General features: G+C 39.1%; 1 protein-coding gene across 3 annotated transcripts; it reads left to right on the forward strand.

Moving 5' to 3' along the window:
• The first annotated feature begins 1,202 nt into the window (after nucleotides 1-1,202).
• atcaya (ATCAY kinesin light chain interacting caytaxin a) lies at nucleotides 1,203-14,715 on the forward strand. Of its 3 annotated transcripts, XM_059341662.1 has the most exons (13): nucleotides 1,203-1,576; nucleotides 4,178-4,277; nucleotides 6,905-6,963; nucleotides 7,049-7,291; nucleotides 8,253-8,426; nucleotides 8,583-8,685; nucleotides 9,537-9,668; nucleotides 11,050-11,136; nucleotides 11,344-11,442; nucleotides 11,648-11,683; nucleotides 11,908-11,976; nucleotides 12,105-12,164; nucleotides 12,281-14,715. In XM_059341662.1, the coding sequence occupies exons 2-12, from the start codon at nucleotides 4,201-4,203 to the stop codon at nucleotides 12,136-12,138; spliced, it is 1,113 nt and encodes a 370-aa protein (XP_059197645.1). In that variant the 5' UTR covers nucleotides 1,203-1,576; nucleotides 4,178-4,200; the 3' UTR covers nucleotides 12,139-12,164; nucleotides 12,281-14,715. The 3 variants fall into 3 exon arrangements, with proteins under 3 accessions (XP_059197645.1, XP_059197646.1, XP_059197648.1); XM_059341663.1 differs by lacking the exon at nucleotides 1,203-1,576 and having other exon boundaries at nucleotides 4,038-4,277; XM_059341665.1 differs by lacking the exons at nucleotides 1,203-1,576; nucleotides 4,178-4,277 and adding an exon at nucleotides 5,311-5,540.
• The last annotated feature ends 2,517 nt before the right edge of the window (nucleotides 14,716-17,232 follow it).

Consider the following 17,232-nt stretch of genomic DNA (forward strand, 5'->3'; position numbering starts at 1 on the left):
GCAAAATTAATACATTCAATACTACTACTAGTGCTACTACTACTACTACTACTAGCCTAATAATAATAATAATAATAATAATAATAATAATAATAATAATACAAATTTAGACAGCCAAATAAGAAAACGTTATATACAATATAAACCAAATAGGGACACTTTTACAATTTATACATGAGGATAATTTATAATAATAAGTAGGCTAACACTAGAAAGTTGAGAGTACAATTACAATAAAAGGGACGAAGAGCAGAAAAACGGAAGAAATATGGTAAAAAAGGATAAATAATAAAGTATCACTTCTGCTGGAAAGGAAATTCATTCATAAAAACTGGGGTGAGGGTTTTTTCAACTTGTGCCTAAAAGTAAAGACAAACATCACCTTTCGGGACTTTACTTTCAAAAAACGGGCTTTACGCGAAGCCGGAAGTGGGTTGAAGTGAATCCTCTCGCTGTGCATATCTGTTCACTTGATGAATCTGCTGAATGTCGCGTGTGCAGTATGTCAGTCATGCTTGCGGCTATGATAAAGATAGTCTCTCTAATATAAACCGAACGGCCAGGCATTGAATTGCAGACAAAAAATAAAACAAAACAAATTCTAATTGAACTACCTTGATATCATAATCATCCAGCTATTAAGGTACACACGACCTTGGGTTGTAAAGGCAAATTAAAGACACTTGTGCTAGAAATGTAAAGAGAGATACAAATGTCAAATAAAAATTATATATAATTCTTTATTATGGCTTCATTAGGAGGAACAAAAATTATATAAAAGAGGCCTGTTATAGGAATGTGCAGCCAGCAGCAGCAGCATACTGAGCAGGGGTGATATGATTGGTTGGGTGCAAGTGAAGTAAGGGGCTGAATAATTAATGTGTTAGGAGATTTGGGGTATAGTAGGCATGAAGGAGACAGAGAAGGAGGGGAGAAGCTATGGATGGAGAGAGATGCTGTTGCCAGGGAACAGCAGCCACATAGAGGACCGCTGAACGTAAAAGCAGGATTATCTATCGAAGCAAAGGCATACAGAGACTGTTGCTTATATTTTTAATCAACAGAAGGGTTTTAGTTGACATTTAGGAGTGGGAAAAGATAGTCCAAAGGTATTTGGAGTAGAGAAAAGAGGGAGCTAGGGAGAGATGATGATGATGCCAGAGCAGATGCAATCTGATTAAAGGAATTTTGTGTCTTGGTGGTGTGGACGTAGGAGCTGAGAGGCAGCCGGTCAGCTCGCTCTTCTTTTCCCCAACAAAGGTGGCCAGAGGCGGAGGAGAAGAGGCGGGGGGAGTCCAGCACAGAGGTGCCCCCTGTCTTCAGACACCTGCTGCTGGCGGGTGGCTAACATCGAGGACACTGTAGGACTGTGTCTGTGCACGAGTGTGTGTGTGTGTGTGTGCATGTGAATGAGTGAAAGACAGGGAGCGTGAGAGGAGAGATTTTCAGCCTGACCCCTGCCTCCTCTCTGTCGGTGTGGAGGATCAGTACGCTCTCCCCTCGAATCTTTCTGGCTGAGGAGGAGGGAGGACACACAGAGCAGCAAGAGGTTTTGAGGAAATCTCACTCCGCTCATGTGAGTATGATTTAATGTCCTTGCATCTCTTTTCTGCTCGCTGCACAAGACCGACACCTTAGACTGACTGCATGCACATTAGATTGTCCACTAACACATAAAATCCATTTAGGGGTTTTTCCTTTTGGGGTGACCCAGAAAAGCAGCGGGGCCATTTTCCTCTTTGGCTGCAATGTTCAGCACATTAAATGGCAATTCATTTTGTATAGAAATCTTTTATTTTGCAATATTGAACATACCTGTACAGGGACAGTGTCTTTTAATGACATATGTACCAGGTTGCATTTTAAGGTCAATTCCTCCATACAGAATTTCCTAGAAATCTATAATAATTGTTGGAATATTTTCACTTACAATTACATTAAATTCATGCGTTTTCCAACCTGTCAAACATGGTGTAAGAAAGAAGAAACCTCTCTGATAAATGATGACAAATGATTAATTGTTTTCTGCCCTCCATGCTCTCTTTCTCAGGATGTTGTCACATTGGATTATATGTGAGTTTGACCTTCTACAAACAAGTGTTTGATGTGTTAGTTGATTTTTCTTCGTGGCATAATCTCTTATCTTCACTTTTCTCGTGTGTAACGTCAGGCCTGCAGAAATGAATTATTTCCTCTGTGTGAGACTTGGCTGTCTCCCAACGTATCCACGAGTGTTGTTGCCAAAACCACCAAAACCACTCTACCCCTAACTATATCACAGCAACACAGCTGCATTATTGCTCATTATAACCCAACGTAATGCACTGATGCTGACTGGAATAATTTCATTTTTGTGGTCACTTAACATGCTCTGAACTGCATTAATGCCGGCCACACAAGCACCTATAAAGTGTCTCTGCTTCTAAGTATACCCCTCCAACACAAACCTGGGAGTCCTGTGTCACTATGCAGAACCTGCTCAGACATTGTGGATTTTATACTTGAGAGGAGAACTACAAAGAGAACAGGTCGAATCAAATATCCACAGTGCTCCTCTCATGCGGTTCAGCAGTCAGAACAGACCTGTGCCTCTGTTATTAATGAGTCCCTATTCTGTTGTAATAAGTCAAGTCAGTTTATGTATACACCTTATCTTAAAAACAACCTGCTTACGAAAGTACCTACACAGTCAAAAGTGAAGTACAGAAAAGGCGGAACATACTGACATTCCTAAAACTCATAATACCTGAGAAAAGAAGTTTTAGCCTGAATTTAAAACATTTGATGGCATGTTCACCTTTATGGCTCAAACGACTATCTGGGATGGAAAAGCACCAGCTTATTAGATGACCTCAGTGTTCTCAGAGTACAGGAGGGGTGAAAAATGTCACTGTGATATGCTGGAGCTATCAGTTCAAAGCCTTAAAGGTGTATAGTAAAATCTTGTAGTCAACTCTTAAGTTTCACTGGTGACCAATGCAATGATGTCAAAATCTGCATAATATTGCATGATTTTTTTAGATTTTGTTCGCAGACGTGCACCCCATTTTGATGTGACTGACTACTGACTGACAAGGCTAGAAGAAATAAAAGCATTTTTTTAGAATAACTAAAAGAAAATAATAATATAAATATAAATATATAAATAATAATAATAATAATATGTGTTTGACCTCACTTCAAGCTGTAAGATGATAAATAAGTGACTACACAACAGCATTTATCTGTAAAATTTAAGATCGGGGTCAAATAAAATGCCATGACTCTTAGCGTATATTTGACATAACCATGTGGTCCTACATCACAAGCTACATCTAAAGCAATTTCTGGAGAGATCCAAACATTTAATTTCTATCTGATTCTTGCTTAGTTTTAAAGCATTAATGGTCATTTAGGGAGTCAAACAGGTCTTATAGCGAGGTTCCAATGTGGGTCATCAGCATAACAATGATACAACACTTCATGCATTTTCATAATGTGGCTTAACATGTACAAAAAAAAGAAATAATGAAAATAATGCATAGGTATTTAAGGCCTAAATCATGTCATATAGAAGAATTAAGTGCATCCTAGTGACACCATTGATTATGCAGTCACACAGTGTCTAATCATTGTATTATTCATTAATTCATCAGTATGTGAACTCTCTTCAAACTCTTGAGCACAAACGAATGAATATTAGATCTGAAGAAAAGTTTTTCTGTTAATACTCTTGGTGACATAAAGCCTGAGTGTGAGTGCAGATCAAACAGGCATGCAGCAGTCACATCAGTGCAGCAGGATTAGGGAGGGGTGAGGGAGGATTAGGTGGGCACGTCGTCCTCCTCATTGGCTTCTCAAATTCCCCCCAGGAAGAAAATTTGTATGTGAAATTTGACTTTGAGGAGCTCAGAAAGTGGGCTCCGTCCGAGTCAGTCACATGCCTCTCACATGTGCCCCTCCTGGCGGGGGGATAAAAACCATGTGACCAACAGTGGTTACAGCACCTAAATTATAATGAACATTTAGTTGGATTAAATCCTCCAACAATGCCAAGTTTTCCTTTTGTCATTTAAGTCAAACACGTGTCCCTGCAGTGGAGCCATGAAGCGGACCCTCTACACTAATTCCCTCAGACTGTTTTCCTGTGTTATTGTAAATGGGGCTCATTGATAATCATTGTTCTCCGCACCCCCAGGCCCCTGCTCTCCTCTCTGAGGGATGGGCACCACAGAGGCAACTCTACGAATGGAGAACTTGGAAGTGAAAGATGAGTGGCAGGATGAAGATTTCCCCAGGTGGGATCCTTTTACTTTCTACTGCTCCTCATCTATTGAACTCTCTTAGTGATGTCAAATACAGCTCGCTGGATGATGCTGAAAGTGGATAACTGAGCAAAAAAAAGCTTTAGAGCTTTGTGTTTGTGCCTTTAGCTATCTGGCATATTATTGTGTTTCTGTGTGTTGATGAATATGCAGCACATTTTAATTTATGGATGAATTACTCATTATTTAGAAATACTTGTGCAGTTAATTATGGATGAATTGCCAGAAGGGCAACAATAGTACTTCAATCGCAGTTTAGTTTGGGTGGATTTAAAAGCAGTGCTGTTTTAGTTAATTTGTATTTTAAAAACATTTTTATTTTATAAAAGCTTAGTTGTCATAATGATAGCCTAATTGTGTTTCTAATCTACTGTATAAGCAGTGGATTGACTTTCATAATAAATCACAGCTTAGATTTTTCTATGTCTTATGTGTTTTTTGGATGGATTTGGAGCATTTTTATCAAATCCCAAGTGATAAAAAATGCTACATTTTGGTGCAACAACTTCCTAGACACAATTGAGTATGGAGATGGCCTTCATATGCTTCTATCATGATGCTTTACGTCTCTCTAAACTTTCAACATTTGAATAGGCACGTAACCAAAATACAATGTGCACAAAATCTGTGTACCACCATCTGCTGCTGACCTACTATCTCCCCCTAAATACAAGAAAAAAAGTTAGAAAGTTAGAAAGAGAAACGGAGAGAAAGAATTAAAAAAACAAAATGTATTCCTATTGCACCATAAATATGGCTACAGAAGTATGTATAAAGTGTGTGAATGTGATGCAGAGGTTGAGCTGTAGAGCTTGATGAGCATAAAAAGAGCAGGTAGGAAATGTGATGACAGCCAGTGCTGTGCTCCCTCCTCCCTCCTCCCTCCTCCTCTCTCCTCCTCTCTCCTCCCTCGTCATATTGGGAGGCAGGAAGCCAGGGAGCAGGTGCAGCTCTGTCTGTAAATGGTCTCAGGCTACGTCATGTGACGCAACAGCAGTCACAGATCAACAACACAGCATCGCCAGGAAAATGGTGGCACGTTTTGTTTAAAGACAGACAGAGACGGAGAAGCATCCAGCAGCAAATGGATTATTGAGGTAGCCTCTGAGGGATGCTCTGCTCCACACTGTGTGCTATCAGCTGAGGAGACAGGGAGTGAGTAAGCAAAACAAACCTAAAGGTGTGTGAGGTTAAAAAGCTGTTTGAATCGGATCAGCCCCCTGCTATTGTCAGAAGGTAAGCATCATCGATTCATCCCGATATTATTGTTGTAGCTGAAGGACAGTCTAGCCACGAACAAAAGAGATTATAATGCTTTTGTTAAAATTAGAAAAACCCATAAATCTGTTTATAGAACTGCTTTCATTTGTGACAAAGGAAGCGTTGGACTGGTAATCACTGCAGGGTCCCCGGGGAAAAGGGTCCGACTGTTCATCTGTGTCTGTTTCTCTGGGCTAAAGCCAGTGTTGTTGGCTCAGGGGGAGCACATATTGTCGCACACTGTTCCCTCTAGACGGGAGGATGGAGCAGTTGGCTTTCACAGGACTGCAGCTAAGACCCTCACTGCTGCTGAACGTCACTGCGCTAGAACTCTCTGCATCTCTTGCATTTTAACATTATAGGTTTAAACCCTGTTTCCAGTCTCCTGCTCTCACTGGGTGCTGCTGCTGATATGCAAAAAACACTTCTGTCCTTATTTGTATAGTTTTGCTTACTCTCAAGTAAACACAGATGGACACAGTAGACAACACACACACACAAACATGCAGAGCATATGCAGTCCGTTCCTCCTCCTGCGCAGGGTGTAAATAATGAGCCACGTAAAGAGAAAGAGACGTGCACCACTTTGTCTGTATGCAGAGACACACGTCTTCCCTTTTCTCCCTCTTCCACTCGTTCTGTATTTTTTTATTTCTTCTCTTTTCGCCTCTATCCCCCACCCCTCCTCTCCGCCTGACGCCCTGCCTGGCAGCCCTGTAATCTTCATTTCTCCCCAGAGTGAAGATAATTACCATCTCTATCCTCTTCTGCTTGCCCCTCTTTTTACTGCTTAGCCAGATCAGTGACAACACCCACGACTCGACTGGTCCATTGAATGTCATCATCCTAATCGCGATCATGGATGGATTACTGAAAGGGTCGACTGGGCACAGCCCCGGGGCCCAAAGCGTCAGCCCCCCCTGGCCTTCACTGACACAAAATGTCACTCAAAGACACACGTTCTAACCAGAAAGCAACTCAAAATGAGCACAAAGAGACCAACAATAAACAAAAAGAAAGGGGCAAAACAATCACAGAGAGATACAAAACAACTACAAAGAGAATCAAGAAATGAAATAAATTCAGAGAGACAAGAACAACTAAAGACATGCAAAACAGATGCAAAGACACTCACAATGGTATAAAAGGACACAAAACAACCACAAAGACACTCAAAGTTACAAAAAAAGATACGCAAAATGACTAAAGGGGGCAAAACAACAGGCAAATGTGACGTGTAGGAGAGGTGGTGAGGCCTTTATTGTCTCACTGACTTTATATTTTATTTTATATTCAACAAGCTCAGTTCTGGTTGTTTAACTGTGTATTTTTCCCTGCAGACCCCTACCAGAGTACGGAGACATGGACCCCAATTGTGGTCTCACAGACGACAGAGCCTGTAAGTGACACTCGGACTTTAAGGTCACTGTTGATAAATAATAATGGAGTCCATACTAACCTGTCTTTGTGACATCTTGCTGCAGCTCCCCCCAGCTCCCTGAATGTGAGCCCACCTGGAGGAGGAGGCAACATGTCCCACCGGAAACGCCGTACGCTGGTTGCACCGGAGATGAACCTTTCACTGGACCAGAGCGAAGGCTCGTTGCTGTCCGATGACTTCCTGGATACACCGGATGACCTGGACATCAACGTTGATGACATCGATACGCCGGATGAGACCGACTCGCTGGAGTTCATCACCAATGGGAACGAGCTGGAGTGGGAAGGTGCGTGGTTAAAAACGAACATGCATAACTGTCCACTGCTTAAACCCCCTTCATCATCCTCACTTTAAGTATTGTTGTGCAGTGCCCGTAGAAAGTATGTATTCATACATTAAATGCCACACTACAACGTCTGCAACTCCATAAAACACTTACTTTTCATTAGTTACGCACACCAAAACTCCTATAAAGATAGGTAGGCTAAATAGACTTACAGATGAGGTGAGTCAGCGGAGGAAATCCAGAGTGAATTGTGTTACTGACCAGGTGTAGGCCTATCATACAAGGGGGCGGAGCTCCACTAAAAGGCGTTCGATCGGAAACAGTGCAATGCCGTAACACGTCCTACGTAAATAATGATAATGATTTTGAAAAATGAATTCAAAAATCTTCAAAATCGAGGATGCACACCTTTGTGCCATGTGCAAGCGACATAGGAAATCTTAGGTCAGTCTGACTAACGGTCAGCAAGATATGCCCTAGACACACACACACACACACACACACACACAGACGCTTCTTGCTTTTCTAGAGAGATTTCAATGATTATAGTTTTGTGCTTTTACTCGGTTAAAATTTTGAATGGAGGACTTTTACTTTTACACAGTATTTTTATACAGTGATATGCTGCTTTTATTTTAAAAAAACACAGTATTTTAGACTACTTATGTATTTCTAGTTTTACTTAAATAAAGGATCTAAGTATTTTTTCCACCACTGTCCATAACAGAAGAGTTTGAATATCCTCAACCAAAGCCAAACATTTAAAATTTCACCACAAACCTGCACCCTAATCCTAAATAAATGTAAATTTGTTAAGAATTCAAATGTTCAGCCTAAGCCTCACTTAAAAGGAGATTACACACAGACAATATATTTCAGTGTAACTTAAAACCACTACTGCGTACAGTGTGGCACATTTTCAGTGCAGAACTAAGAATAAAATCTGTCTATGTTGGTCCAGATGACACGCCGGTGGCCTCAGCTAAAGCTGCTCCTGCTGAAGGTTCAGGAGAAGTGGACGCGGATGGGAACGCCGTCAATGGACGCCTCTGGAGGACGGTGGTAATCGGAGAACAGGAGCATCGTATTGACATGCAGGTCATCAGACCCTACCTCCGGGTCATCGCACATGGAGGTCAGTGAAAGCACAGGAATCACACAAATCTGAAACCGTTAACACACATATTATAATTCCAACATACTTATAAGACCAGCATTCATGTAACGGAAATAATTTGCATATTTACCTTCATGCTGATACAGTCCATTAACTGAAACTGTCTCCCATCAGGCTACTATGGCGAGGGGCTTAACGCCATCATTGTTTTCTCTGCCTGTTACCTGCCTGACAGCGGCTGTCCGGATTACCACTACATCATGGAGAACCTCTTCCTGTGAGTGACTTTTAGTTTTCAGGGTTAAATGCTGTACATGGATGGACTGCTGAGTGTAGTTTAGCCCTTTAGTCAGAAATAACCGTTATTATCATGTCTGTTAGGAAAGACACGGGGTTAAAAGTAGGTGTGTCTTGATCTTTGAACAGCATCCTGCTGGTGGAATCTAAACATATGTTTTCTTTAAAAGAAAATACACCGTTAATTGTAGAAAGAAACTGTAAAAACAGGCATCATCACCGAAATTTGAATTTTCCGGCGGTCCTTGAATGGATTATCGGTTATGAAAGTTTTCATTAAATTGCTTAAAATCTCTATATTACTGTCAAAATCACTTTATTCTACATGTCTTATTTAAAATGTGTCCAAAAATAAACCATTTTGAATAACTAGATTCTGTGAAAAACATTAAACTGGAAAGTGAAGATTCTGAATGGTTACTTGACAAATATTTACTTAAAATCAGACATAACAGAAGGCTGTTTACACAGAGCAGAGAGAAGAGGACAGGAGAGGTTGTAAAAATGTAAATAGTTCAATATGTATATGTCCCCAACATTCATTACACTTGTGGGCCCTTGGAAAATAATTGTATGTATAAATTCCATAAAAAAAAAAAATATCAGAGAAACTTTTTATGTCATAACTGTTATTCTGCAAAAAAGACATTTCTGAGTTGTATATATTTCTAGCAATCATTGTGCATCATTAGAGGTGCAGGACTTATTTATTGCAGTGAAACACAAGGCCACAGTAAGAAGAGTAAAAAACACATTGGAACGGCTTGGAGTTCAGAGGGTTAATGTATCTGTTGTTTTTATAATTCATACATGATGCTGTCCCTCCTACAGGTATGTGGTGAGCAGTCTGGAGATGCTCGTGGCTGAAGATTATCTGATCATCTACATGAACGGAGCCACTCCTCGGAATAGGATGCCTGGGATCAGCTGGCTCAAGAAATGTTATCAAATGATTGACAGAAGGTGAGAAATAGTTGAGAAACTACTCCAACATATACAATATGATAGCTATTAGAAAGTACTTCTCTGGACTGCAATATGAGTTAGGCTGCTATATTTAGCTGCTGAGTACTGTTCAACATCAATATCGAGAAACGCATGACATTTATACTGACGGACACGGAGGGGAGGGGAGGGGAAGCTGTCACTTGCTGTCAGTCAGTATGAGACTGAGGATGACTCACAGGCTGGATTTACAGCAGGAATAACTCCTCTTAAAGGATTTCTTCATCATTCATTTTACAATGTTTTCTTTTTTTTAAGTGACAGCGGACAGTTTCTTGAACTGGTCCAATATTGACAGGAACACTACAGCGAGCAGCTTATTAAAGGGGCTGGAATCTAATTTGTATAGATATTTTATAATCAATCATGAATCAGTTGATATTTTGAACCTACCACTGGCTTGTTGAGAGATTGTTTTTGTCATATCCTGCTATGCTGTGCTGTAGGGCTGGCCATGGGCATTGGCCGTAAAGGCAGTTGTCTACGGCACCACCTTGTGGAGAGGGTGCATTACCTCCACCTTTTTCTTTCGGAAAAGCGCTTTTGTTTAGGATTTCTCCTCCTCTGTGCTCAGTAGTTGTAATCCCTGTCAAAACAGTCAATGCACACCTGATGGCCTACAAGAGTACAGAGCAAAGTGTTAGGACACATTTGTAGCACAATGAGCCACAACTTGTTCAGACATGCATGAATCTGAAACCATTGTTAGCACTATGCTTTCTGTACATCAGCACAATAAACCCTTCCAGGCACAAACTGAACGCACTGTACACTGGAGGTGCTCAATTGCCCTGGAGGGAAACTATGTTGCAGCCCGTTCTGCAGCTGCATAAAAAACATACTGAAGTTGGGGCGTCCCAGTGGTTCACTGGAAGTGTGCATAAGTCATGTCGCAGTGGACCAGGATTCAAATCCAGTCTGAGGTCCCTTTGCTGCTTGTAGTGGCTGTGGCTCAGTTGGTATAGCGGACGACCACCGATTGGAAGGTTGGTGGTTCAATGTCGAAGTATCCTTGGATACTAAACTCCAAATGGCTCCCAATGCTGCGTTCATCGGTGTGTGAGCAGTCTGTGAGTGGTTGCACAGTGACTAGAAAAGTGTTATATAAGTGCAGGTCCATTTACCATCCATGTCCTTCCCCTCTTTCTTCCCCTTTCCATTCTCTCTATCATTGTCAAATAAAAGCATGAAAATGCAAAAAACAAAACAAAAAAAACCTAACTGAAACCAAACTAAAATACTGAAGTTCTTAAATTTTCTGTCCTATTATTTTATTATTGTTTGTAAAAATGAACCAAACCGCACTAACTATATACACTTGTTTTTGTTGTGATGGCAGATTGAGGAAGAACCTGAAGTCTTTGGTGATCGCTCATCCCACCTGGTTTATACGCACAGTCCTGGCTATATCCAGGCCCTTTATCAGGTAGCACACACCAACATCTGAACAATTATGTTTCAAAGTAAGAAATCCACAAAACTTGATGCAGATTGATTTTTATTGTACTGATCACAATGCACTGTTGAGGACCAGAGCATGCTTTTTTTCATGAGGATTTTTTTATGTGACACTGTGACATCAGTGATACAGCACATAACGGTATTTATGTTGTTGTCCTGTTGCCCTCTGCAGTGTGAAGTTCATGAATAAGATCCAGTATGTCCACAGTCTGGATGAACTAGCAGAGATTGTCCCCATGGAGCACGTCCATGTCCCAGAGTGTGTGGTGCAGTAAGTATCTTTGACCACTAGATGGAGAAAACGAGCCAGAGCTGATACTCCAGATGTCTCTTTTATCACACTAAAATGACCATTCATGTAAATCTGGCAGAGAACAAGTCTAATGTGACATATTTGAATAAATGTAAAACAAGATTAGTGCTCTAGTTCTGTGAAAGGACTTACTGAAGGACTTAACAGTGTTACTCATTTCCAGATTTGACGAGGAGAGGATTAAAGCACGGAGGGAAAGGTAAAGTGCTTTTGATAAGATTACTCATTCATACAGATTTGCACTCAAAACGAACAGCAGTTTAAACACTTAATCTGAATAAATTGGCTACACAAGACTGCATTTATATTCTACACCAAATGGGCCTCAGCCCAAATGCCTACAATAACTCTGCCTGATTGTGTGTGTGTGTGTGTGTGTGTGTGTGTGTGTGTGTGTGTGTGTGTGTGTGTGTGTGTGTGTAGGATGGAGCAAGAGCACAGACAACAGGAGCAGCAGTCAGTCCCACAGGAGCCAATTAAAAAGTCTGAGAGGTACTGGTCCAACCTGGATTTTAAAATCATATTTTGTATTTTGACATTTACTGAGCTGGGGCATTCATTCGTTTGAGTATATTGTCATCCCACCAACTTTCTGAAAATTGTTTTCTCCTCATTTTCAGGCCAAAATCCATGTTTGTTGATCAAGGATTATGAGAAGGACAGATCTTCTGCAGGTGAAGGTAACTTGCCCTGATGTGTGAAACAGATTCACCACTTACACCATTACATCATCATACAGATGACTAAAGAGTGGCCAATAATCTAATAATTTCTTCATCCATTCCTTGTTTTTAAGTGTGTTTGGAGCATGAACCTTTCAACTGACACCCGTATGATGCAGTGGGTCCAACAAGTCTACATATGCTTCCTTGTTTTACCAACATTCAACTGACAATCTGTGCCATCGAGACCGTGAACGCTCCGTCTCATCAACCCCCTGTGTGTCTTCCAACTTCAAATTCAAATACAAATGTACAAAGGAAGTCAGCTATAGGAAGTGTTTCTGCATAGGAACTATTATTGGGTTCATCGATTCATTAACCTGCTGTGTGGTCGGACCTGTTGTATAGCTCAAACTGTCATATTAAGGAAGACGAGGACATAGACAAGAAATTCACGCTCCTATAATGCAACAAAAAATTAACTGGAACACGAGGAAGACATTCGACTTTGGAAAAGTTAGGTGAAACAATTTCCAGTTGTTAATACTCATGCTGTGACTTCATTTGAGGGATATACAATTCTACTTTTTGTTATCAATACAACAAATATACTAAATTAACCGGAAAAGTTGCAGAATTTTGAACAAAAAATTCGAAAACAATCTGATAATTGGAGAAATAAACATGTTGCCCGACACTAGTGATGTGTACATACTGTATGTTCTGAAAGATTTAACACCAGAGATGTCTGACAGCGACATTGGCGTTACAGATGCTGACCAAACACACATTTATATTCATGCTGGTTTGTGTGAATATAGTGTGTGTTAGTTGTAAATAATAAAATATCAGATGCCTTCATCTTTATTTTTTGCATCATACTTGCTGTCTTATAAAGGCTATCTCCTTTGCTGTACTGACATTTTAAAATGTCCAAATGAACGGTTCATCATGAAAAACAGATAATGTCACTTTATTTATTTTCTAAAATCGTGTTTTTTGTGCAAGCAAGGCAATATAATTTTATCTTTCTTTTTTTTTTTTTTTTTTCATAAATCCTGTTTTTCTGTTTACATTGCACTCACTTAAACTGGTGTTGTTTTATTAATTTTAAAAATAGCTTTATCTGTTTTTTTTGCAGATTAACTCTTCCAATGTACTAACATCTGTACAGTACCTTGTATTCATAATGTGCCTCAGTCGTCTTGTGCATAAAACAAACCAGCTGGAACATGATAAATATTTGCATTTGTGAACTGGAAATCCCATATGAGAAAATCTTTAAGAGTCATATATATGTTGTAAAATACAATGTTTGTTTATTATGTGGTTGGGGCTGCATCAATAGATGCCATACAACATTAAATATGCTTTATATGAATATTTAGACTATGTATTCCTCAAAATCCATATCTACTGTATGTCATGTGTAAGATAAATCTAATACTAATCCACCATATACAAAACATCTGCAATAATTCTGTATGACATCTGTATCAAAGTGGCCCCAATCAAGACAAAATACACAAACATTGTACATATGATTGCATATTCATCTTAAAATTGGTGCATATCTATCATTCTTATTCATCTGTTTCATATGGGAACATTTTCTGTGTGAGGACATGTTCTGACCACTAACATGATGTTGAAAGCGGCCTCTGACAGGAAATTTGTTCTAATTTCATTAGTTTATGTAGCTTCTGTGGAGATATAGTTTGTGATTTCAAAAGTTTCCCCTCATGTTTCTGTCTGCACATTCTCATATTTAACTGACTTTCTTAATGCATTATATAGGGTTTTTTCTGGGGTTAGGTTGATTTTCTCTCACGTCTTCCATCTGTTCAACTCATTGTAGCGGGAGGGCAGCGGAGTAAGAGTTTTTATTTTTGTAAAGAGCTGCATATTGCCTGTATGCCTTTTTTTGTTTTTGCACTATTGGACTCGGTCATGTTACAAAGGAGAAATGTTCTCCTAAAGTATATTCTGTATTTGTTGTCAAGTAGCATTACTGATTTCATGCAGTTGTGTAGCTGTTAGTCAGGCATGATCAGGTTTATTTGTTTCAGAAAATAGGAGTCATGAAATGTTTGTTTCAAAAGTGCCATTTCACTTCTGTTCTTTTGCCTTTCTGGTGCAGGAATGTTAAAGCAAGGGTTGAACGTTTCAGCTATTTTGTCCTGTTTTTGCACCAGCTCAGTTGACGTAGCTCAGTTTTTTTTTTTGCTGTACTGAGTGCCTGTTTGTTAACCAAATGAAATAAAAAGAAATCCAGAAAGGTGAAGGAATGTAAAATGTAGCCTTTCCATTTATAGTTATTGTAGTTTTTAGGTTTATTATATCAAGTCACACCCAATATTATGAGGAAGGTTTGCATAGAAATGGCTGATGAGTCCTTTCCAAAAATCAAAACGTTCATTTTGATTCTAAAAGCACAATATTTATATTGTTATTAATTCTTTGCCTACCATTTGTCTGCTGTAAAATGTTTGCTCAGATTTAAATGGGAAATATATCATTCATCAGTTCTGCCTTGTACATACAACTGAATAAACTGTTCCTCCCAAAACCTGTTTTATGTTTTCATACTTTCTGTGTACTCTTACAGAGGATATTATTTATACTCTACAGACAAACATACACTTCAGATGACTAATTTATGATGGCCTAGAAGTGCTGAACTGTGAAATGACTACAGACTGTACAGAACTCAGCTGCTTTACGAACCATCACATAACACCTGTTTTAGCCTCTTTACACTGGTTCCCTGTTTGTGTCAGGATTGATTTTAAGATCTTTTTGATTGCTTTCAAGGCTCTTCATGACCAGGCTCCAGATTCTATTTCAGACTTTTAAATCCCTCATGAACCTTTGCATAGTTTGGGCAGTGGTCTTGTTTCTCTTTCTGAGTACAGGATGAAAACTGAAGGGGACAGAGCTTTAGCAATCAGGAACCTAAGGCTCTGGGATGACCTGCCAGAGGCAATAAGGCTGTCTGAGTCAGTGTCTCCATTTAAATCTCTTCTAAAGATGTATTTTTATCGGAAAGCATATTCTGATTTTATCTGAGCTGCTCATTAATTTCATTGTATTTTATATTGCCCTTAATGTATATTATCTTTCATTTCAGTATTGTATTTTCTTTTTTCTTTTTGTGAAGCACCTTGTATTTTGCAATAGCTGCCCCGAGACAGACACACACACACACAGGTAACTTTATGTGATTACAGTTACAGATACACACACACACACACACACACACACACAGGTAACTTTATGTGATCTTAGTTACACACACACACACACACACACACACACACACACACACACGTAACTTTATGTGATTTTAGTTACACACGCGCGCGCACTCCTCCAGATACACATGTTTCTCACACTCTCTCACTCACACACACACACACACACACATACACACATAGGGCATAGGTTGCTGTATAAATACTTCAAAAGGAATGCTTGTTGTAGGTGTACTCCTTGTATATAATATAGTATCATAACATTACTAGTATAAATTGTTTGAAATCTCTGAAGAATCTCATCATAGTGTACACACACCGGCAGTAGCCCCCGTGGCCCTTTCAGAATTTCCCCAGAGGAAATCTTCTAGTTATTATTATTATTATTATTATTATTATTATCGTTATTAGTATAACATATAAAGTAAAGTAAATTGTTATTTTATATTATTAAAAATAATTATTAATTGGTTAGTATTAGTTATTCGTTATTATCAGATATTGTATAAAATAATTTAAAACAAAAATATTAATCATCTATAATCGGAACATATTTTTTTAAATAATAAAATAATGATAATACAAAATATTAAATATTAAATTGACTATTATTATTATTATTATTATTATTATTATTATTATCATGATGTCTGGGCAGGCCTGTGTTCAGGTCAGACTCCTGAAAATGTATATGGTCTATTCTTAGATCAGGTGAGTCCTGTGATGACACCACAAGCATAAGATAATCACATGAGTCACCCTTCACATCCTTCTCCCTTACACACTAATACTGACAGACCTAGACCCTGGCTGTTGACCTCTGACCCTTAGAGGCTGTGACAGGATTCATATTGCATATGGACGCATACACACAAATAGACATGAATGTCACACACGACAACGAGACACTTTACAGAAGGTGATTTACCTTGAGGTTGGCCATAAAGTTGGAATATATAAAAAAAAAAAAGTTTCCATGAAATGATTGTGACAATGTGATTTATTGACAGATAAAGTGTATATATTCTCGAAACTTTATTACTCAATCTCTTCCAAACATCACAATGAAAATGAAATCACAACAGAGGATTGTGTCTGAAAACAAAATTATTCCAACTTTATGGGTGATCATTGTAACTCATATTTTTTTGACCGATAATTGATTCTTTGTTACAGGCATTGCTGTACATGCTGCTCTGGCTCACATCTGAAACCATGACATATGTCCTAATTAGGCAGTTTCTCTTTAAATTTAGCCTCCTGCTGGCTCACACGTCCCTCACACTCCTGAGGGACTCTATCTATCTATCTATCTTTAAGGTATTGGTACAAATGTAAATGTTATTGAGGTATTGGTACATTGCTTAAATGGTACTTTAAACTTTTGTTTCATTTTTAATTCGATTTTTTTTTTTTTTTTTTTACCTTAATGACCTTGTTTATAGATAGTTAGTCTAATAGAAGTTGCATGCATTTCTATAATTTGCAGTTTTCACACTGATTTTTTATTTATATTTATCACACTGTTAATAGAGATTATCCCATCAGTTTGCCGGTAAAAGACAGCTGTTATATTAATATCTAAATAAGATACCATGAATGGTAGTTTTCCACAGTAGTCTGCAGGTCATCAGGTGAATGGAATAGTACGAGCGGCTGATCTGTGGTGGACAGCAGCAGCTGCTGAGAAATATATGTTAATGAGTACACCTTCCATGGCTGTGATTGGCTCGCGACAGAGGTTTTGTGGGCATTGATTGGCTGCCGCCAAGAGGCACGTAGAGGACTAAAAAGGGTACGAGCACGTTCAATCACGAGAACGCCCCATGCCT

The sequence above is a fragment of the Centropristis striata genome, chromosome 9, assembly GCF_030273125.1.
Source record: "Centropristis striata isolate RG_2023a ecotype Rhode Island chromosome 9, C.striata_1.0, whole genome shotgun sequence".
Taxonomy (NCBI): Eukaryota; Metazoa; Chordata; class Actinopteri; order Perciformes; family Serranidae; genus Centropristis; species Centropristis striata.

Excerpts from the sequence above, each read along its gene's own strand:
- atcaya (XM_059341662.1), top strand. The coding sequence starts at position 4,201 with ATGGGCACCACAGAGGCAACTCTACGAATGGAGAACTTGGAAGTGAAA. Across the intron at positions 4,278-6,904 it reads CAGGATGAAGATTTCCCCAG|ACCCCTACCAGAGTACGGAG; the intron begins GTGGGATCCTTT and ends TTTTCCCTGCAG. Across the intron at positions 8,686-9,536 it reads ATCATGGAGAACCTCTTCCT|GTATGTGGTGAGCAGTCTGG; the intron begins GTGAGTGACTTT and ends TCCCTCCTACAG.